Consider the following 22,893-nt stretch of genomic DNA (forward strand, 5'->3'; position numbering starts at 1 on the left):
TGGTGCTTATTTTGCAACTCGGGTGACTTGCTGTAAGTATATTTGATCAAATCAGGGTCTCCAGCCCCCTTGTCCTCTGTGCCACCAGTTCTGGTTCCTCTGCAAACCAGGTACATTTGCCTCTGTTGATGAAAAGATGCCCTCTAGGCTGCAGCTCCAGCCTGGATGACCTAGGTAGGATAATGATACCTGGCACATTCCTAGTCCACCGAAGCAGATTTCAGAGGAGATACCTCTCTGCCTTTCCTGCCAGATGTGCTTGTGTACTTCAGGCAAAGCTCAGAATTGCATGATTTGCTCATCTTGCTGTTACGGAAGTACAGGTCCTTGGAAGACAAAGAATTCTTACAGGGCTAGAAGGTTGGAGCTGTGATTTTTTTTTTTGTCACAGGACTCTCTACCATGTACTTACATAGTAAAGGTAAATTCTGACAGGCCCAGGATGATTCCCCTCATGTGGAGGAGCTTTATGAAGGTATGCCGATATGTGTGTGGAGCCCTGTTTCGTGTGTTGAAGAAAAAGATGGTGAGAGGTGGAGCATAGCTGCTGGGTGCATAGGTCAGGGGGGCTAGCCCTTGGAGCCCCACGACCCCCTTACACGTCCTTTGAACACCTGAGGAGGTCACATGAAGATTCCCTTATAAGCTGATGTTGATCTCCTCTGAACCATGTGGTGCATCCTACAGAAACCAAGAGGAGCAACAGTATCTTGCTGTGTTACCATTTCAAAAGCCCATCTTAACAGCTTACTTCAACATATCAGGCAAGAGGCCAAGACAGAGGGCAAACTCTGCAGTGAGCAAAATGCATTTGATCCAATATTAAAAGGCCTTTAAGATAGTGCTCAGAGCAGTCTGCAGTCTGTGACACAGGGTGGCTGCCTGCAGTCTTTCGGTAGGTGACACAGGGTGGCTACCAACGGGCAGTGCAAGTCAAGATGCCTCGGGTACAAATCTTGACACTGTTTACATACCTAGGAAGGCCATTCTCAGCCTCCCCCTATCAATAGCATAAGGATAATACTGGTCTTTCGTACAAAGCGATGGTAGACGTGAAATAATTTGAGCAAAAGCTGCAAATCTCCCCCTTTAGAAATGCACTGGCCGGTCCCTTTCTAGTCCCAAAATCAAAACAACAAACACTTAGAGCAGGCTTCCTCAACCTCGGCCCTCCAGATGTTTTGAGACTACAATTCCCAGCATCCCTGACCGCTGGTCCTGCTAGCTAGGGATCATGGGAGTTGTAGGCCAAAAACATCTGGAGGGCCGAGGCTGAGGAAGCCTGACTTAGAGGAACAGGGGAGAATAGATGCAAGGGAGGGCATCTAGCTAAAGCATACAGGAGGATATAGAAGCCAGCTTTCATTGCAGCAAAAGTAGCATGTTTTGATGCCAAGTGATGCAGATTAGCCTCTTAGAAGCATCCCCTCAAAAAGCTAAACAACTGGGGTTGCTTTGTGCACCCCGTTATAGGAAAAGCGATTGATTGATTGATTGATTGTCAGAGGGATCTCTTCAGAGAATGTCTGGGTTGCACACGACTGACATTGCATCACCAAGTTATAGGTGAAGCAGTTCATGAACCTTCCTTGGAGGTTTTTTAACAGAGGTTGGGTGGCCATCTGTCCTGGATACTTTAGCTGATATTCCTGCATTGCAGGGGTTTGGATTAGATGGGCCTTGGGTCTCTTCCAACTCAAAGATTTTATGATTCTATGACTTTGTGACTTCATTGAATAAACTCAGATGCCACAGGCAAGAACCCAGCCTTAGGGGTACAGCTGAACTTGGGTTTGAACTTCTAAAATAAATGTGAAGTTCTAAAATAAATGTGAAAAGGGAACCTTCATGCCCTGATTATTTATAGTCCATTAGCAAGATGCCCTTTGCTCCCCCAGCTGAAAGGGAAAAGGCTTGACTTTCCAAAAATAGCAAAATAAGTATTGATAAATTTAGGCAGTTGGGTACCATTTCATTTACAGAGCAAGATTCCTAGCCAAATTTTAAAGTTCTTCTTTTGCATCAGATTTGTTATTGGATTCTGGAATAACTTATGTCAGGGAACATGCTGCTGAGCGACATGTCTTGGGATTATCACGGAGACACACTTTAGGGCTTTCCCTGTCTACCATTGCAATCTTCTATTACCAGCTCAACACCAAGAAAAATCAGAGACATATTCTCAGGACATGTGCAACGTCCCAGCTATACTGAGCTTTTTTGTAACATTTATTCTGACACAGCAACAATCAGTGAACTTACACACATAAGAGAGTCATGCATTGTTTAGGCCAGGGGTCAGCAACCTAAGGCCCATGGGCCACAAGTGGCCCATGGGATCTTTTAACTGGCCTATGGACCCCCGCTGCCTGTTCAGTTGGCTCCCGTGCACCGCGCTAAACTGCCGCAGAGCAGAGACCACCTTCCGCGACGCTGACCAAGCTGCGCATGCCTCCTCTGCGCTGGAAAGAAAATAGTGCATGCATGTGCGCTCCTGCGCGCACTCCGGCCCACTGCGGCATCTGCCAGACTGTGAACGGGCCCAAGCCACAAAAACTTTGCCGACCCCTGACTTAGGCTCTCCCAAGTTGAACAAAAACCACTAGCTATGTATTGTGGCCTGCCAAAGGATTTGGCACACAGATATACAATCTTTTTTTTATTTTTTGTGTGATGTGAAATAAGCAGCAAATTGGGCATACCTAGTCCATGGCTGCTGTGCAGCATGTTGATCACAACTTATCTAGGCTGTCACAGGATCAGACTGACATAACAAATGACCTTTTTATTTGGACAGGACAAAGTCACTTTTAAGTGTCAGTATGCCCATTTGAGGACGCGGGTGGTGCTGTGGTCTAAACCACAAAGCCTAGGACTTGCTGATCAGAAGGTCGTGGTTTGAAGCTGTACGCCGGCTCCCACGGTCAATAAGCGAGATGAGTGCCGCAACCCCAGAGTCGATCACTACTGGACCTAATGGTCAGGGGTCCCTTTACCTTTACCTATGCCCATTTGAAGGAGTGCTGTAAATATCCAATGCAGAAAGTATCCACAGTAAACACTGTACTACCATGAACAAGCAATGCAAAGCCCTGTAAATGAAAACATAACTTTCCAGCCAAGCAATGCAAAGAGAGAGAGAGAGAGAGAGAGAGAGAGAGAGAGAGAGAGAGAGAGAGAGAGCTGTGAGTAAATAATGCCTGGGCTTTTTCAAAAATTGTTTTGGGAATTTAATTCACAGACTGTTACTTATTGTTGTTACTAACCATTTATGCAGCATCACTTTTAAGAGGTAATGTGCTTTACAATTATCTCCCATATGCCTTGCATCCCTTTTCAGAAAGTAACATTCCTGTTCTATGGATGGACAACTGGAGAGACCTGACCAAGGCGGAGTTTACAACCAGGCTATAATTTTCTGAAAAGGTTCCAATATATGTAACATATATCAGGGATCTGAAACCAACTGCACTTTCTAAACCCTGTGTTTATTAGCATGCATAATACAAGAGCATGATGAGAACATAATAGATGTAACAGGCTTTAGATGTTCCTCCATCATGCCATCCCGCAAAGTGAGGGCTTACAAAGAACTGGGGAAATGAAGGGAGAGAAATGTTAAAAACCAATAGTATTAGACTGGGCACTAGGAACACTGGGACTAGAATGAGTAGCTTATTGCTTATCCAGCCCTGAGCCTAGCACTATGGTGCAATTGCCCTACAACCTACCCATTGCTACAAACATTTTTCCTTAGACAAGCCTAGCCAGACATGCAGTTGTTGACAGACATTGATCTTTTTTCAATCTTAATTGTTTTAAATGTTTCTAATTGTTTTAAGTGTTTTTCATTGATAGTTTTAATATCTCTTGCAAACCACCAAGAGGTTCTATTACAATCAAGTAGTATAAACATTTTGTTAAATAAAAAATAAAGCACCAAGGAGCTTGGGGCTTCAAAAGCCCTACATGATTTAAAATATCCAGCTCTAAGCAATATGCTAGAGTCTGCTGTTCATAACTCTTGCACTATTTATATGGGCATTTACATGTACCATTGATTACATGTGGTTCATAAAAATCAAAACATTATTTACACCCTCTTTCAAAGAACAATAAAAGTGGAATGATAAGAAAACACAAAGCTAGCTGTCAACAGCAAATTCGATTCAGCAGCTATAAGCAGTCCAAAGTTTAGATAGAAAAAGGCTTTTAAGACTTTGGGTGGAAATAAAAGCTACAACAGCAGTTTAAGGGATCTTTTAATGCCACATCTTTAGTTATGTTGTATTCCTAATATTTTGTATTTCCCCCTCATGTTTGATTTCCACATCCACAATGTAATATTATATTGAATTCAATCCTTCACTGCTTTCTTGCAAGAAGATAAAAAAAATAGGTGCATGGTGCTGATAAAGCACATTTCCTGGACTCAAAAGATTTTCAGTTTAACTGTAGTGAAAACTTGTGCAATTATTCATCATCCAGATGAAGCCTTCTCAATATAAGTGTTCCATTTTGTACCCAGGACTCGGCTATACAGCTGCAAATAAAACGTTTTGGGTGTGTGCGTTATACAAATGTGACACTAGATGGCAATGGTGAGCTAAGGCAAATTCAATATATTTTTCAAATCATTTCCCTCCAAAAAAGCATTTTCACAACATTTTTTATATGTGTATAGATTCCACCCAAGATGCAGAGACATGCTGAATTTAAATGCTTTGTATGTTAGATGGATTAAATCGAGTCAACTTAACTCATGATTGAAACGTTGATTTAAAACTGCCAAGGAAAATGTTTACATCAAATCACTGGTTTCAGCCTAATTGTCCAACTTATATTTTTCTTCAACAAGCCCACACAATAATTGGTTGAAATGATAATCAAAGCAGTATCCATTTATAACTAAGCAGAACCTTTTAATTACTAAGGAGTATAATCTGAAATCTCTAGGTACATTAGTCTTCTAGGCTTTTGCACTGCAGAATTTATATTTGCTTAGAGACAGAGGAACAATGGTGAAATTGGCTCTCTTTGCACCAATATAGGTGCAAGGAAGATCACTACTTGAAGAATAAGACCCAAACTACATTTGCTATTTAAAGTGCTTTCCTGATCACTTGGGAATCTTGCCACATAGGTCGTGGCTTCAGTTTTCAGATATCATGGGCTGGATCCAGATAATTCTGCACACAGAACAGGGCTTTCCCACCTCTTTCTTACTTTAGCTCCCTGCTGCTCCTAAGAGTTGGGGGAACCTATTCAGAATGGCACAGGATCAGGTTCTAGAAGGGAAATCTGCAGAAATCAAGGCAATCCACTGTGTGGGGGGAAACTGCCATTGATTCATGCAAGCAGACCTTTGGGTCTGTTCTCATGAGTCTAAACTTTCACACATGTTTCTGGCTTTCAGAATTTCACTGAAATGACTGTAATTGAAGGCTCAATACAGCTGAATGTGTGTTAACATCCAATTTAAACTAGAATTAGCTTCTTTATTTTGATTTTTAAGAATCCACTCCATTTTGTGCAGATAAATTATGTATGCATCAGATCAGAACAATACACAGCGTTTCCAGGAAAAAGCTGTAGGAAAAAGAAAGCAGATCAATCAAATAAGGCAGAGATGCTGTTTAGTAGTAGTTTGCTGGCGGCCTTTGATGATTCCCCATCTATCCAGCATGACAGGCTGAGACAGAAGAGCAACCATGTGAGTGGAAAGAACCTTGAGTGTTATTCAACTCCAGAACCCTGTCCAAGCCTTTGTTTGCCTCCTTAAAATATGTTTTGTAACAATGATCAGAATCTAGATTCAAATTTATTTTTTATCATGAGCTTTCTATACTACCCTTCAGCAAAAATGGCTGTATGGTGGTTTACAGAAACAAGGTAGTATGAAAACAATAAAGCCTAAGAAATAGAAACAAAAAATAATAGTTCTCATCAGTTACATAATTTACAGCATTATGAAAAGGGGACTTCCAATCTATCTGCCTCTAAAAGCCCGGCAAAAAGGTGTTTGTTTACCTGGCTTCTAAAAGAACATAAGGGAGGGCATTCTACAGATTATAATTTTTGTAGATGTATTATATTATCATACTGTAGGTATAATTTTATGCACAAACATATATACACGCAGTAAAATGTTGTAATCTAAAATATGCAGATGGAGAATCATGTTGTGATTCATAAGGTTACGGCATCTCTTAACTAGAAAAGAGGAATTGCAACCTGGCATTGTTTTAGAATGTTCACGCTAATGTGATAGCCTGTGTAGTGCCATATTGTAATATATCTATAATATATCTACAAGTAGAAATGTTTACCTGGATACTGCCCCAACAAACAACTAGTGCAGGAAGGTATGCAATGCAACTTCCCGATCCTTTTCTCTCCTCTCTCCATGCAACCCCTAAATCTGTTCTGGGTCCCCCCCCGCCCCCACTTTCAACCCACCAGACTTAGGGGTCACCCAAAAGTCTTTGTGCTAGCGGAACTGTTTAGCTGGATACTGTCCCTGGGTTTGCATCTCTCTGCTCAGCCATGAAACTCCCTGGGTGATGTTCAGCAAGTCAATTGCTTCAGACTAACCTACCTGACAGCAGTGGCGTAGCGTGGGTTGTCAGCACCCGGGGCAAGGCAAGTAATTTGCGCCCCCTAACCCGTGGATTTTAGCAGGGGGCAGAGAGCTGCGAGTGCGAGCGCCCCCCCAGATGTTGCGCCCGGTGCGGACGGCCCCCCCTGCACCCCCCACGCTACGCCACTGCCTGACAGGGTTGCTGAGTAGATAAAATGGGGAGAAGGGAGGACTATGTATGCCACTTTGAGCTTCTTGGAGGATAGATGAGCTTTACATGTAATAATGAATAAATAATAATATACTATTGGAAGGATGTGGGTGGCGCTGTGGTCTAGGTCTAAACCACTGAGCCTCTTGGGCTTGCCGATCAGAAGGTTGGCGGTTCAAATCCCTACGACGGGGTGAGCTCCCATTGCTCGGTCCCAGCTCCTGCCAACCTAGCAGTTTGAAAGCATGCCAAAAAGTGAAAGCAGATAAATAGGTACCACTCCGGCGGGAAGGTAAACAGCGTTTCCGTGCGCTGCTCTGGTTCGCCAGAAGCGGTTTAGTCATGCTGGCCACATGACCCAGAAAAACTGTCTGCGGACAAATGCCGGCTCCCTCAGCCTGTAAAGCGAGATGAGCACCGCGACCCCAGAGTCGTCTGCGACTGGGCTTAACTGTCAGGGATCCTTTACCTTTTAAAAAATATACCGTACTGAGAAGCTTAGAACTACTGCATTACTCGGAAGAGTGCTACAGAGTGCTTCCCACCATAATGACCACCAAGGTGAACAAGGGTCTGGAAAGCAAGCCTTATGAGGAATGGTTGAAGGAGCTGGCTATGGTAAGCCTGGAAAAGAGGAGACTGAGTGGAGATATAATAGCCATATTCAGACATCTAAAGGGCTGCCACATGGAAGATGGAGCAAGATTGTTTTATCCTGCTCTGGAGGGTAGGACTTGAACCAAATTACAAGAAAGGAGATTCTGACTAAATGTGGCCAGCTGTCATGGATGCTTTCGCTGAGATTCCTGCATTGCAGGGGATGCACTCGATGACCCCAGAGGTCTCTTCCAACTCTACACTTCTACAAAGTAGGGAGCTAGTGGCAAAGCAACCTGGAGGTCCTTTTGCCCAGGATTTGTATCATCAGGACAGTTTTGAGTCATGTTAAGCTTCCTGTACAAAAGGTGGGGAGGAAAACAAGCACCCATTGAACAGGCAACAATAAAGAAGTCTTGTTTATCCCACACAGGCACATCGACTCTGCGGAGGCAGCAATTTCCCCCAAAGGCTCATAACTAGCTGCAGGAGGGGAAAAGACATTCCCCCCCTATCTCTATACAAAAGGCAATGCACAGAATTCTAAGATTTGATCAGAAATCAGGATAGCACCCACTCTTCCTGATACTCCTCCTCCAGGAAGAGTGGATTAAATTGAATGATTACTTAGTTAAATATGTTAAGTTAAATTAACCGAAAACAGCTTGCAGATACTTACTTGGCTTAGGATTTTATTTATGTTAAGTGATGAATTATATTAATTTCATAATGTGAAGATTTAAGGATGTTAATGTTTAAGTTAAATTTTATAAGAACTGTGATTTGGAAAACCGTTAAAAGGGCATGCAATGAAATTCAACCAAGGGGAAGCGAGGAAGTTGCTTAACAATGTTAATAAGTGTAATTTTCAATAAGGCTATGATTTATGTTTGTTTGTCTTGTGTGTTTGGTTGTTTATACTGTTGTGAAAACCAATAAATTTTTGGGGGGGAAAAAAGAAGAAATCAGGATAACACCAGGGGGGTGGGGTGGAGGAGAACGTCTGACCTATTTGCATTCGGAGGCAAAAAGAACAACAACATTGAGAGGGGATCAGGCGCATCAGATTTTCAATCCCAAGGGATCGCGGGTAGCGCGCAACGTTTGGAGACGCGAAGGAAGCCCCGGGCATTGTTTACCCCGCGCCTCGGCGGCGCGCGCGGACGCAAAGGAGAGCCGCGGACGCCGCGCATCTGGGCGAGGAAATCCGCGCCGCGAAGTAACTCGGGAGGCTGATTTCCAAGCGAGGGAGGCGGATCTGCGAGTCCCCACCCCGGGTTGCACCCATCCCAACACGCCCCCCAAAAACAGGCGCCCCATCCATCCCAACGCGCCCACCCGCCTCCCCGATCCGCGCCCCCTCACCTGTGATCTGCAGGTAGAGCTCTCTCCGGAGGGGCCGCGGCGCCGGCTCGTCCGCCTCCAGGACGGCGGGCAGCGTGGCCGAGCTGCGCGTCTTCTTGACGGCCGGCGGCGGCGGCGAGTCGGGCAGGCTGGCCGGGGCCGAGTTTCGCCGCCCGCCCGCCGCCGAGGTCTTCCGCTTCATGGCGGCGGCGGCAGCGGCGGAGGAGGAGGCGGCAGCGCACCGGCGCTCATCCCCGCCGCTTACCCCCCTCGCGGGGCTCGCGCAGCCCAGCGGGAGCAGGAGGCAGCGGGCGGCGGGCGGCGGCGGCCAAAGCGCCGCCCCGCTCGGCTCCCAACCGGCCGCGGGCCGCTGCTGCTGCCGCTCCCGCGCTCGGGCGCCGCTCCCGCCTCATTCGGGCGCTCCCTCCGCCAGCCCGGCGCTCATTGGGCCGGGCAGAGTGACGCCATAATCCCCCAGGCTCGGCCCCGGTGATGTCATAGTGAGAGACGCCTGAGCACCTGCGTCAGGTGGGGTGGGGGTCAAGGCGACAAAGGCCTCGACATTCCTCTTTTTCTGTCCACGCATTCGTATAGAATAGGGGTCAGCAAACTTTCTTTTTTTCAATTTTTTTATTGGTTTTCACAACATTATAAACAAACACATAAGACAAACAAACATAAATCATAGCCTCATTGAAAATCACACTTATTAACATTATTAAGTGACTTCCTCGCTTCCCCTTGGTTGAATTTCATTGCATGTCCTTTTAACAGTTTTCCAAATCACAGTTTGGAAATTATATTTCCAAGTTAAATTATAAAATTTAACTTGAACATTAACATCCCTAGATCTTCACATTATGAAATTAAATATACTGTATTAATTCATCATTTAACATAAATAAAACCCTAAGCCAATTAAGCATCTGCAAGCTCTTTTCAATTAATTTAACTTAACATATTTAACTAAGTAATCATTAAATTTAATCCACTCTTCCTCCTCCTGGTCGCAGACTCTTCCAGTTAGATAGGCTAGCTCCGAAAAATCCATCATCTTTATCTGCCATTCTTCTATTGTTGGTAATTCTTGGGTTTTCCACTTTTTAGCTAACAGAATACGAGCAGCAGTTGTGGCATACAAAAATAATTTAACATCTTTCTTGGGCAATTCCAAACCTGTTATTTCAAGAAGAAAGGCCTCCACTTTCTTTATAAATGTATATTTCAACATTTTTTTCCAATTCATTATAAATCGTTTCCCCCTTCCCTCAGACCTTGTGGGGGGCAGGACTGTATTTTGAAAAAAGAAGAACGAATTCCTATGCCCCACAAATAACCCAGAGATGTGTTTTAAATAAAAGCACACATTCTACTCATGTAAAAACAAGCTGATTCCCGGACCATCCGCCAGCCAGATTTAGATGGCAATTGGGCCCGATCTGGCCCCCGGGCCTTAGTTTGCCTACCCATGGTATAGAAAGCTATTGGCTGGCGTCCTGGCAGACAAAGAAATCATATATAATTGTAGAGTTGGAAGGGTTCTCCACCCCACAAGGGTCATCCAATCCAACCCCCTGGAATGCAGGAATCTCTAGGAATTAACACGTGAGGAGTGTGCTGTTGCCCTCAGGTGCCTGGAAGCATGCCTCATAATTTCCATGGCGTTCATGTCACAAACAAGGCATCAGTCTGAATTGTCCGTAGCTCGCCCTCCATTCCTCCTATTCATAAGCACATCAACATATAATGCTTACTCTCTGCTCCTTTTTAGGATATGTCTGCCATCTGCTGGATATTAAAATGCTATGTTTTCATCTCATTTTCAAGCATCAGAGTTTAAAAATTCAAGCATAAATGCTGCAAGGATAACTATGCTTGTTACAGCAAAAATGAAAATGAAAAGCAGTCTTGTGGCATCTTTAAGGAACAGAGCAAACTTCATCAGATGCATAAAAGGCCCTCATGGGTACACAGAAAGCAATGAAGACATAAAAAATGGGGCCAACCAGTCTTAATGTGGAGTCACTAATTTTCTGGAATTTCTATGCAAAATTCAAGCAGTGTGTTTTTGTGCCCATCCACAACAGCTGCATCTGGTGATTCCACAATCACCCTAGCTTAGCCAGGAAGAAAGTATTATACCAATTATGTTGCTTTAGGCGCCGTTATTGGTGCCAGATTGCCCTGTGGCTTTTGCTGCAAAGGACTTAACAAAGCAGCACCTCTGGAACAGAGGAAGCAGCCTTAGACCAAGTGAAGCTGTTGGTCCATATAGCTCTGCTGAATTGGGTGACCAGCTGCAGATCTCTGGGAGTTCAGATAGGAGTCTTTCTTTCCAGCCATACCTGATGCATGGATTGGACCTGGGGGCTTTATCATACAAACATGTGCTCTGCCACTGTGCTATATCCTGTGCAAACATTTGAGTTTGCAGAGAAATGTCAGACATTTAACCCTATTGTTTACTTTTTTTTAGGACCCATGTACTGACAGGACTGCCTCTCCTGGTATGCCCCGCAGAGGACCTTAAGGTCCACAAATGACAACATTTTGGAGGTCCCAGGTCGCAAGGTGCTTAGATTGGTCTCAACTAGGGCCAGGGCCTTTTCAGTACTGGCCCCGACTTGGTGGAACGCTCTGTCACAAGAGACTAGGGCCCTGTAGGACTTGACATCTTTCCGCAGGGCCTGCAAGACAGAGCTGTTCCACCTGGTCTTTGGTTTGGACTCAGTCTGACCCTTATGTTTCCCTCCCCTTAAGGTTTTGGTTTTGATTTATGGGCTACTCTTAAAATGAGGCTGCATTTTAAATTGCATTTTAACTTGTATTTCCTATTATGTTTTTAGTGTAATTTTACTGGTGTTAGCTGCCCTGAGCCCGGCTCTGGCCGGGGAATAAATAAAATTTATTATTATTATCTGCAGCAAGGTATGTGGCGTTTGTGATACACATCAATAGATGTGTGTACGTGTGCGCACACAGTACACTCATGGTGGCATTTCTCTCTCTCTCTCTCTCTCTCACACACACACACACTCATCTGGCATCTACAAGTTTGTTGCACTGTTAGATGACCAACTCCAGGAGGAAACATAACCCTGACAATTATCCTGGACCTGTCAGTGGCTTTTGATGTCATTGACCATGGCCTATTTCTGGATCAGAAATATATGTCTGCAGACATTTTGCTCCAGTGGATCCATTCCTCTTAGGCTGGATCTATGAGATGGTGCCATTAGGTTAATTAGCCAGATAAACCGCTATCTGACTTTTAGAAGACATATGAAGGCAGCCCTGTTCAGGGAAGTTTTTAATGTTTGATGTTGTTTTGCATGGGTAGGCAACCTAAGGCCTGGGGGCCAGTCACCTTCTAAATCTGGCCCATGGACGGTCTGGGAATCAGCGTGTTTTTACATGAGTAGAATGTGTCCTTTTATTTAAAACGCATCTCTGGGTTATTTGTGGGGCATAGGAATTTGTTCATTTTTCCTCCAAAATATGGTCCGGCCCCCCACAAGGTCTGAGGGACAGTGGACCGGCCCCCTGCTGAAAACGTTTGCTGACCCCTGTGTGTGTTGTAGTTTAATTTGTTGGAAGCTGCCCAGTGTGGCTGGGGGAACCCAGTCAGATGGGTGGTATATAAATCATAAATCATATTCTTATTATTATCCTTTTCTACAAGCAGCAACATTCATTTTACTGTATTGCTGTATGGGTGCCCAATTTTCACGTCATGTAAAGTAGTGAGAGAGGGCTCTGCCTTATTGTTGCACGTTACCGATAGCAATGTAAATAGAAGGGGAAATGCTATTTAATATGTAGTGAAAAATCAGGCCTCAGGTCTCAATGACCACCCCTCTCAAATAAAAACTGAATAACAAGATTTATTCCACACATGGCATGCATATTTTGTGCTATCCTTCCTTGTATTTTCCATGGTGAATCCACACATTATTTTGTATTGAACCTTCTGGGGACCAAATTGGGCAAAAGGTATGAAAGTTCATAGCCCTAAATGCTTACTTGGAGTACAATATTTGATGTTACAGGTTTTCCTACCCCCCCCAAAAAAAAAAACACCCAGAAGTTTTAACTCAAGGTCTGGAAGTAATTCCCTACATAGTTCTGAGGGACAGGACACAAAATTACTTTTCTTTGCACGTTTCAGTTCCTCACAGCCTATCAGGTGGTATTCAATTAAGTTTTATTCACAGCAGACAAATTAATTCATTTCTTAGAAATTACTCTGAATAAAACTTAGTTGCCTACTACCCATTGAGTCCATGAATAAAACTTAGTTGCCTACTACCCATTGAGTCCATGTCAATATTGTCTCCACCACTGGGTCCAAATCATAACCATTTTGTTTTGACTCATCGAAGAAGCTGTTCTACAGATAGTAGAAATTTACATTTTTATTTAATCTGTAGAAAAATATGTCCTTTTATTAAGTCATTGTGAGACAGGGGTTCAGAAGACAAAACTCACTAATAATAATAAAGGCTGTGATGGAATAAAACCTATACACTGTATGCCAAGTATATATTTATGCAAGTTTAAACATCACTTTTTTGTTGTTAAACACATCACAACTTAACTTTGTGTTCAATGAAACAATAAAGTGTGACGTCCATTTTTACCCACCGGAAACCGAACTATTCAGTAGCCTGGAATCTTCCAATGTTACAGTAACCTCACCCAAAATGATTTGCTGAACACACTGTTGCCATGTTATCGTTTAACTTGCCCCCTGGATTTCTTCTTCTTTTGACAAAGTCACACATCAATAACTGGAGATCTGTTGGCGAAGTTTACTGTTTGAACTCCAGCAAGCTGCAAAACATTGTTAATGGGAACATGGTCCAACCTATTCTGGTCAAGGTGCACATGGTGGATTTCATTCCCTGGGGGGGTGAAAAAAAATAAGCCTGTTACTGCCTATCTACAAAATATTGCTACCAATATTCACAATCACCTATCTTTCAGCCAATGCGGTCTGGTGCCTTGGTTGAGCTGGTTGTTCATATTCTCAGAGCCGTCTTTCCCATACGGCTTAGTGGTTGGTTGCACCAGGGCGGTGGTCTCTCAGGGGCGCCCCAGCGAGTGGGGGAGCTGTGCGGCTTTGCCGGCGGCCTCCCCTTTCCCTGCACGCCCGCCAGCTGCAGCCCGTCAAACATATGGCTGGCAGGCGTGCAGCTTGGCTCCCAAGCCTCTGTGGGGATTGCTCTCTTGCAGCGGAATGGGGGAGAGTTGCGCACCCCCCCTATGGCTGGCAGTGCGCAGCTTCACCCCCCCCATCCATGGTAATTTGGGGGCGCTGACTGGATATTTGCACCCCAGCACCGCATCTGCGAAAGATGGCCCTGCATATTCTATATCAGCTATGGATTTTTTTTGGGGGGGGAATACTTTGCAGATGACAAAACGCCCCATTTACTGATTACTATACTCCGATTATGCTGCAGGGGAAGAGAAATTGAGATTAAGTGTTGCTACATCAGCACAATGACCGTCATATACAGTGGTACCTCGGGTTAAGAACTTCATTCGTCTGGAGGTCTGTTCTTAACCTGAAACTGTTCTTAACCTGAAGCACCACTTTAGCTAATGGGGCCTCCCGCTGCTGCCGGAGCACAATTTCTGTTCTCATCCTGAAGCAAAGTTCTTAACCCGAGGTAATATTTCTGGGTTAGCGGAGTCTGTAACATGAAGCATCTGTAACCCGAGGTACCACTGTATGTGCTCAAACTAGGAGCGGAGCAACCAGAAAATTTCCAAACAGCACAACACACACCCCCAATAACCACAGAAAACGCCACCAAAGCCCACCAGCCAGGGACTGTGCTGTTGATGACACCCACATGCAACCCACTCACAACAAGGAACTTGCAGCAATGTAGGCATGTCCCCAGCACAACTCCCTGTACCACAAAATAGGAGGTTTTCCCCCCCACTGCCGCAAGTTCAAATCTCCCCCAGCTGGAGAGCTCAGTTGGTCCGAACATAGTGCGGATTAATTCCAAGCTTGCAGGTCTGATCCATGCAAGGGACAGCTGTATATTCCTGCACTGTGGAGGGTTTGGACTTCCAACTACAGCAGTGCCCCGCAAGACGAATGCCTCGGAAGACGAAAAACTCGCTAGACGAAGGAGTTTTTCGTTTTCTTAGCCGCTTCGCAAGACACATTTCCCTATGGGCTTGCTTCACAAAATGAAGCTTGCCCCGCAAGCTCCGGGGATAGCGGGGAAGCGCAGCGCGTCTTCCCCGCTGTCCCCGGACCTCTTTTGAAGCAAGGGGCGGCGGGGAGAAGATCGCTTCTCCCCGTTGCCAGCCCCGCAATCTCCCCGGACCCCTTTTGAACCAAGGGGCGGCAACGGGGAGAAGCGATTCTCCCCGCTGCCCCTTCCCTTGCTTTAAAACAGGTCCGGGGACAGAGGGGAAGGCGCGCGGCGCTTCCCCTCTGTCCCCGGACGGTCTCCATAGGAACGCATTGATTGATTTTCAATGCATTCCTATGGGAAACTGTGCTTCGCAAGACGAAAAACTCGCAAGAAGAAAAAACTTGCGGAACGAATTAATTTCGTCTTGCGAGGCACCACTGTATCTAGCATCATTTCTTGAGCATAGCACATTAAGGGAAGGAAGGAGAGGTCACACAACAAAATAACCACATAGCACCAGGGCCAAGTCAGAAAGAAGACCCATTAACATCATTGATAGTTGTGAAGTGGGGAAGAAGAAGAGTTTGGATTTGATATCCTGCCTTTCACTCCCTTTAAGGAGTCTCAAAGCGGCTAACATTCTCCTTTCCCTTCCTCCCCCAAAACAAACACTCTGTGAGGTGAGTGGGGCTGAGAGACTTCACAGAAGTGTGACTGTCCCAAGGTCACCCAGCAGCTGCATGTGGAGGAGTGGGGAAGCGAACCCGGTTCACCAGATTACGAGACTACCGCTCTTAACCACTACATCATACTGGAGGGCACAGATTGGCTGCTCTCCCTCCACCCATTAAATCCATGCTATCTGGTGGTAGCATGTTTATCTGCTAAGTTCCTTGAGTGTGTGCATGTGTGAAATCTCAATGGTATGAAGAAAAGGAGACAAGTGCTCGGAGACTTTTCATCAGTATGTCCAGGAGCACAAATGCATCATGTAAGCATAACCAAGGCAAAGGTTAATTTTAACAAACAGCTTTACCTGGACCTAAAATCAAAGTGCCCCCCTGCTGAGCTGGATCTCCTTGAAAATCAAATGCAGGGCTCGTCATTGCTCTCCACATGCTCTTGATGCTTCCTGACAGCAGGTTGGATTTTACATGAGGACTTTGCACTGAAATGGTATGATATAGAAGAGAAAGCGTACTTTGCATGAGGAAATTAAGTTTGCTCTGCAGATCTTGCAAGCATATCTGGCTACAATCTATGCACAGTTTTGTGCAAGTCAGTCAGCTGGAATTAATAATAATAATAATAATAATTTATTATTTATACCCTGCCCATTCTGGGTGGCTTCCAACAAAATATTAAAATACAGTAATCCATCAAACATTAAAAGCTTCCCTAAATAGGGCTGCCTTCAGATGTCTTCTAAAAGTCTGGTAGTTGTTGTTCTCTAAATGTGCTGAGGAGAGAGCAAGCCATTTGACTATCCAATAAGAAAACGGAAGTGATCAGACTGAGGAGGAAAAGCAGAAATTTCTCTACTCATAAACCAACAACAACAATGGACTTTTCCTTCTAAGGCCAGCTACCTTCCCACCCAAGCCTAACTATGCAAACCGGTCTTTGTGCTTACTCCGAAGTCCCAATGGGACTTAAAGGTAAAGGTAAAGGGACCCCTGGCCATTAGGTCCAGTCATGACCGACTCTGGGGTTGCGGCGCTCATCTCGCTTTATTGGCCGAGGGAGCCAGTGTACAGCTTCTGGGTCATGTGGCCAGCATGACTAAGCCGCTTCTGGCGAACCAGCGCAGTGCACGGAAACGCCATTTACCTTCCCACTGGAGCGGTACCTATTTATCTACTTGCACTTTGACATGCTTTCGAACTGCTAGGTTGGCAGGAGCAGGGACAGAGCAACCGGAGCTCACCCCGTTGCGGGGATTCGAACCGCTGACCTTCTGATCAAGTCCTAGGCTCTGTGGTTTAACCCACAGCGCCACCCGCGTCCCGGGACTTACTACCTAATAATACCTAATGGGACTTACTACCTAATAATTGTTTAGGATTGCAGCCTTCCTCTCTTGTTCAGTTTTCAAGTAGGGTGACTTATGCAAGAATAGGAATCTAACGCAGACTGCTAGAAAAAGTATTACGTAAATTGTTTCTCTGTAAACCCTACAGTCCCCATGATTCATAGGGGAGTGAATCCAGATGCAAGGTTATCGCAAAGCACTGCAGCTATTAAGGGTCATTCTGCATATATTTAAGCTCTAACTGGATTGTTACAGACTGTATTTTTTCCCATTCAGTTGTCATTTAAGTCCAAGCTTAAAACACACACGCCCTCTACACACATGTTGATATATAATCCATCAACAGAGGATCACACTGCTTTTATGCTTTCCTCCTTACCTGGGTTGCGCAGCAGCACCCGTGAGATGGCAGCGATAGCAGGTTCTGGCAAAATCCACAATATGTCACTGAAATCTCTTGTGAGATTTCAGTAAGATTTGGGGGGATTGCAGTGAGCTCTCACAAGAAACCAGGGCTGCTGCTCCAGGGGAGGCAGTGGGGCTGGGGGGGGGGGTTCGTTCAGGGTGCTGGCTTCATGGGCTTCCACCACCCGAGGCAACTGCCTCAGCCCCTCATGGCTGGGTTGGCCCCAAATCCACACCATATAGTTAAAGCACATTTATACTACTTTAACAGAGATCTGGGAGCTGTAGTTTACTTACCACGGAGCCACAAACTACAGTTCCCAGGATTTTTGGGGGGAAGCCATGTGCTTTAGATATGGTGTCATATGGAGGTGGTTGGAGGATGGATGACGGCTAACAGATTGAGGTTGAATCCTGACAAGACAGAAGTACTGTTTTGGGGGGGCAGGAGGCGGGTGGGTATGGAGGACACCCTGATCCTGAATGGGGTAACTGTGCCCCTGAAGGACCAGGTGCGCAGCCTGGGAGTCATTTTGGACTCACAGCTGTCCATGGAGGTGCAGATCAATTCTGTGCCCAGGGCAGCTATCTACCGGCTCCATCTGATATGCAGGCTGAGACCCTACCTGCCCATGAACTGTCTTGCCAGAGTGGTGCATGCTCTAGTTATCTCCCACTTGGACTATTGCAATGCGCTCTATGTGGGGCTACCTTTGAAGGTGACTCATAGAATCATAGAGTTGGAAGAGACCACAAGGGCCATCGAGTCCAACCCCCTGCCAAGCAGGAAACACCATCAGAGCACTCCTGACATATGGTTGTCAAGCCTCTGCTTAAAGACCTCCAAAGAAGGAGACTCCACCACACTCCTTGGCAGCAAATTCCACTGTCGAACAGCTCTTACTGTCAGGAAGTTCTTCCTAATGTTTAGGTGGAATCTTCTTTCTTGTAGTTTGGATCCATTGCTCCGGGTCCGCTTCTCTGGAGCAGCAGAAAACAACTTTTCTCCCTCCTCTATGTGACATCCTTTTATATATTTGAACATGGCTATCATATCACCCCTTAACCTCCTCTTCTCCAGGCTAAACATGCCCAGCTCCCTTAGCCGTTCCTCATAAGGCATCGTTTCCAGGCCTTTGACCATTTTGGTTGCCCTCCTCTGGACACGTTCCAGTTTGTCAGTGTCCTTCTTGAACTGTGGTGCCCAGAACTGGACACAGTACTCCAGGTGAGGTCTGACTCGGAAACTACAACTAATCCAGAATGCGGCAGCTAGACTGGTGACTGGGATCTAGCACTGGGTATAATCCTTAGTTATTCATTGCCATAAGTAATAAACCAGTTGTATGTTTTTCTGTGAGTATGGAGGGGAAATTGCTTGTGATCTATAGTTCCTTACGTGACTACATTTTGTGCTGTGGCCTCTGCGTTTACAGTTGGTACCACAGCTTACCTGTTGTAGCGGATGCTTCACCCCTTTTCATCCCAAGCGTCCTGTAGATTTCCCTTTCAGGATCCACATACATTTCATGAGGATAACCTGTCAAAGTGCAAAATGGCTGCAAGAAACATTTGTAAATATCAAAATAATGCTTTGGAAAGCTGCCCAGAGTGGCTGGGCAACCCAGGCAGATGGGCAGGGCAGAATAATAAAAATTATTATTACAGTGGTACCTCAGGTTACATACGCTTCAGGTTACAGACTCCGTTAACCCAGAAATAGTAACACCCGGGGTAAGAACTTTGCTTCAGGATGAGAACAGAAATGGCATGGCAGCAGCAGGAGGCCCCATTAGCTTAAGTGGTGCTTCAGGTTAAGAACAGTTTCAGGTTAAGAACAGACCTCCGGAACGAATTAAGTACTTAACCCAAGGTACCACTGTACTAACTACTTGGAAAACGAAGGCTGCACATGTGTGTGTGTGTGGGGGGGGGGGGTCCAGTCTCATTACATTCAGTGGGACTCATTTCCAGGTCTGTGTATTTAGGAGCAGAGAGTAATTCTGATCTTGAAAACCTTTAAGTTCCACACTTAAAATGCCTGTGGGCTTAGATGTGTGCATTCAAGGACAAGTTCCTCTTTGGTGGGACTCTACAGTTTCCCCTCAAGGACACTTACAAATAAGTCCACTGGAAACCAATTGTCCTTATTCACGTATATTTTAGTAATGCTATATTAGACAAACAGAAGTGGTAGCATCCATGCTATACATTTAAAGCACACTTGTGCCAACAGTCTTGGTTTCCTCCCAAAGGATACTGGGAACTGTAGTTTGTTAAGGGTACTGGGGGTTGTTAGAACACCCCAAAAAACTATTATTCCCAGCACCCGTAACAAACTACAGTTTCCATGATTCTTTGGAGGAAGTTGTGACTGTTCAAGTGACATAGAGCGCTTTTAAATGTATCATGCAGATATGAACATGGCTCATATAACTTTTCTCTTTATTTATTTAAGTGCAAACCTATACAGTGGTACCTTGGGTTAAGTACTTAATTCGTTCCGGAGGTCCGTTCTTAACCTGAAACTGTTCTTAACCTGAAGCACCACTTTAGCTAATGAGGCCTCCTGCTGCTGCTGCGCCGCCGGAGCATGATTTCTGTTCTCATCCTGAAGCAAAGTTCTTAACCCGAGGTACTATTTCTGGGTTAGCAGAGTCTGTAACCTGAAGCGTATGTAACCCGCAGTACCACTGTAAAGCCACCAAGACTTACTTCTTAGTAGATATGCACGGGATGGCACTATTATTTATAAACTTTAAATCCCACCTCATTGCCCAATACTTGAAGGCAGTTTTCAATAACAAAATTAAAAAAATAAAATAATAATAACGTAATATTGCAAAAGCAGTAAAAAAAAATTTCCACAGCTTTAGTGCCACCTGAAAACAACAACACTTCTCTGTGGTGCCCTCCAAAGATATGGGCACCTGGAGAAGGTCTTCTGATGCAGACCTTATTTCAATCTGCTCCCAGGTATAGATGATGCCAGTTACATCAGCACCTGCTTCACACTGGTTGTGAAGAGAGAGGGAAATGCACAAAACTCCATTTACCAGTTTGCTTCCCTGTGCCTGCTCAGAGGTGAAATGAGCTGAGTTCAGAATATGCCAGCAGAATAACTCCGACTTACATGGACCTACCTTAATGTGATGGTGCGATGATTGTCCAATAACCACAAGTCTGACATTTGCATCCTAAATGGGGAAGGTGTCGGGGGAAACACACAAAAGTATATATAAATCTTTAAACTGCAGCTAGTACTTACAACACGTTCATTGTGGCAAGATGATAAACGCTTAAGGTGGAGCTCACAACAGCTGTGCCATCAGAGACTCTCAAAATGGGATGATACGATGGCAATTTATAGTGATGATACAACGGTGAAAGAATCAGATAGGACGGCAGAAATGTTTTTGGATTGTGCAGCCAATTCTGGAATGTTATTAATTACAGTAGTGATTAGTTTTCTAAACTGATTATTTGAACATAACCTTTTTAGTGCTGATTGGCACCACTTCTATGTACCGTATTTTTCGCTCTATAACATGCACCTGACCATAACACGCACGTAGTTTTTAGAGGAGGAAAATCCGTAGGCATGCCACCCGTAGGCATTCCCTTCATAACACGCACAGACATTTCCTCTTACTTTTTAGGAGGAAAAAAGTGAGTGTTATGGTGCAAAAAATATGGTAATCCTGTACAGTGGAGCCCCGTGCAGGATTCCTGAAGCATAGGCCTTTTCAGCTTTTTAAGGAATTGCCTCTTAAGAGAGGAGGTTGGGGGCTGATGGTGGTCTACATCTTTATCACAAGAGTTTCCTCTGAAACCTCACCTCTGTCTGTCTGTCTTTTTTGTTCTGTTATTATTAATAGAACAAATTAGTGCATACGTATTCTTGCAAACCAAGAAGGCACTACTGTTTGCGATACTGATTCTTTGGCTTCCAGGCTGCTCAGCTGATACTGAATATTTAAAAAGAATGACAGAAAGCAAATTATTCACTGCATGCATTATAAAGTAATTGAAGATATTTGTAAATACAGTAAAAAATGCCCTATATTGGAATTCACAATATAATACTTCTTTTAAAAAAACTTACTTACTTGTAAAAATGTCTTGGGAATTTTGCCCAGATCTTCCACATATTCCTTACAGGCGTAACACAAGAAATGCTGAAAAGAGACAATGAGGAGTGTCAGAACAACTGTAATAAAAGTGTTGAGGTTTCAAAATTGGGGGGGGGGGGAGGAATAGGTAAGTACGCTGAGGCTTAAATAGCGTTGATCAGAAAGCCATCTATAGTAGAGTTGAAGGCTGGAGGTCTGGATCCATCACACTGCTTTTAATGATTTCATACTCGTTCACTCAAAGGTCAGAGCATCAAAAAACTAAAAGGAAGAAAAATCTTTTTGGGGGGAGGGCCAAGAGATAAAGATAATTGCGTGCTTTCTGGGAGTTTTGTACACAGCCCATTGTGTTTTTTTCTTTTCTTTTCCAGAACAAAACCAGCAAGTCCTTTATTTACTAGGTGGAACGGCAGAAAATCTCCGGTGAGCGAATTAAAATTCCTTTAATTTGGCTACAGCCCTGTTTTAAAGTCCCTTCTTTCGAATTATTGCTTCAGTCATGCACAAACGTGTTGCGATTGGATCCATTACAACTCGGGAAGCGTGATCAAGATAAGATTCCTTTCCTCTTTAGTGATCAGCCACTCCACTGAAGTGGTAAGAGCGCAGCGCTACTGAAGCGCGATCCTTGCCACGTGTCTACGAAGAAAACAAAAGTCCTACTGAATTCAGCAAGGATAAGTCCCAGGTAAATGGGGTGAGGAATGCCTGCCTAAAACGAATGTGCAACGGACGGCCCGGTTTCCTCCAAGGCCTCGGCTGCAATCCGGACCGCGATCGCAGCTTCCGATTTCCTGTTTGCAAGACGAAACGAAAGTCTTGCAAAAAAGCGCAAGGCTTTTTAAAGTTCCCTTTAAAAACGAAGCACTTTTGGGGGGGCGGATCTCCCACCTCGGCTTACCCGCACAAACACCACGATGGCCTTCCGCTCCCGGTACAGGGATCCGAAGGGAACCGCTTTCCCGGCCGCGTCCACCACCAGGCGCCGGGCGGCGTCTCGCAGCTCCACGGGCGCATCGACGAGGGGGCGAACCCGGGCGCCCACTTGGCGCGTGACGGGCAGCGGGGCCCCCGGGGCGCCCTGGCCTGCCATGCTGGGACCCCGGGCAGGGAGGCGGAGGGGGGAGGCCGGCCGGGGCGGAGAGCCTGAACGCCTTCCCTTGTTTTGGGCTAGGGAACTCCGCCCAGAGGAGGGAAGGGAAGGCGAGGCCAGCCATCGGGGCGCTTCGCCATGTTCCCATTTGGGCCAAAACGCGCGCGCTGGCTAAGTTCTCCTGGCAGAAGAATTGGCTAGACGTCACTTTAGGAGGTCCTGTGTCCGTGTCTGGAGGTGGTTGGAAGGTGGATGGCATCTAACGGATTGAGATTAAATCATGGCAAAGCAGAAGTACTGTTTTTGGGGGACAGGGGGCAGACTGGTGTGAAGGACT

At 45.2% G+C, this 22,893-nt stretch overlaps 2 protein-coding genes and 1 long non-coding RNA gene across 10 annotated transcripts in view; all 3 read right to left on the reverse strand.

Moving 5' to 3' along the window:
* The window catches only part of CDC14B (cell division cycle 14B), a 54,298-nt gene extending 45,349 nt beyond the window's left edge, over positions 1–8,949 (reverse strand). For all 8 annotated transcript variants that reach the window (XR_014013119.1, XR_014013120.1, XR_014013121.1 and 5 more), the window contains exon 1: positions 8,754–8,949. Coding sequence is in view for 4 of the 8 variants with exons in the window: in XM_081213749.1 (XP_081069875.1) it covers positions 8,754–8,934 (181 nt within the window). In the remaining 4 variants the exon portion in view is untranslated. The remainder of the gene's footprint in view (positions 1–8,753) is intronic.
* Positions 8,950–12,600: 3,651 nt separating this feature from the next.
* Positions 12,601–13,065, reverse strand: LOC308597855. The gene is made up of 2 exons (XR_014013210.1): positions 13,035–13,065; positions 12,601–12,997 (listed from the first exon to the last, which is right to left on the reverse strand). It is a non-coding gene; the product is annotated as an uncharacterized lncRNA (long non-coding RNA).
* A 62-nt stretch (positions 13,066–13,127) lies between these two features.
* Positions 13,128–22,571, reverse strand: PRXL2C (peroxiredoxin like 2C). The gene is made up of 6 exons (XM_081213885.1): positions 22,365–22,571; positions 21,440–21,508; positions 20,474–20,527; positions 18,784–18,889; positions 15,930–16,061; positions 13,128–13,636 (listed from the first exon to the last, which is right to left on the reverse strand). The coding sequence occupies exons 1-6, from the start codon at positions 22,554–22,556 to the stop codon at positions 13,509–13,511; spliced, it is 681 nt and encodes a 226-aa protein (XP_081070011.1). The 5' UTR covers positions 22,557–22,571; the 3' UTR covers positions 13,128–13,508.
* Between the last annotated feature and the right edge of the window lie 322 nt (positions 22,572–22,893).

The sequence above is a fragment of the Podarcis bocagei genome, assembly GCF_964188305.1.
Source record: "Podarcis bocagei genome assembly, chromosome: 11".
Classification (NCBI taxonomy): Eukaryota; Metazoa; Chordata; class Lepidosauria; order Squamata; family Lacertidae; genus Podarcis; species Podarcis bocagei.

Bases quoted from the DNA above. Each gene is read 5' to 3' on its own strand.
- PRXL2C (XM_081213885.1), bottom strand. From the start codon at position 22,556: ATGGCAGGCCAGGGCGCCCCGGGGGCCCCGCTGCCCGTCACGCGCCAA. The intron at 18,890-20,473 runs GTAGGTCCATGT...TGTTTCTTGCAG, and splicing joins CATCGCACCATCACATTAAG to CCATTTTGCACTTTGACAGG. The intron at 16,062-18,783 runs GTAAGCTGTGGT...ATACCATTTCAG, and splicing joins TGAAGCATCCGCTACAACAG to TGCAAAGTCCTCATGTAAAA.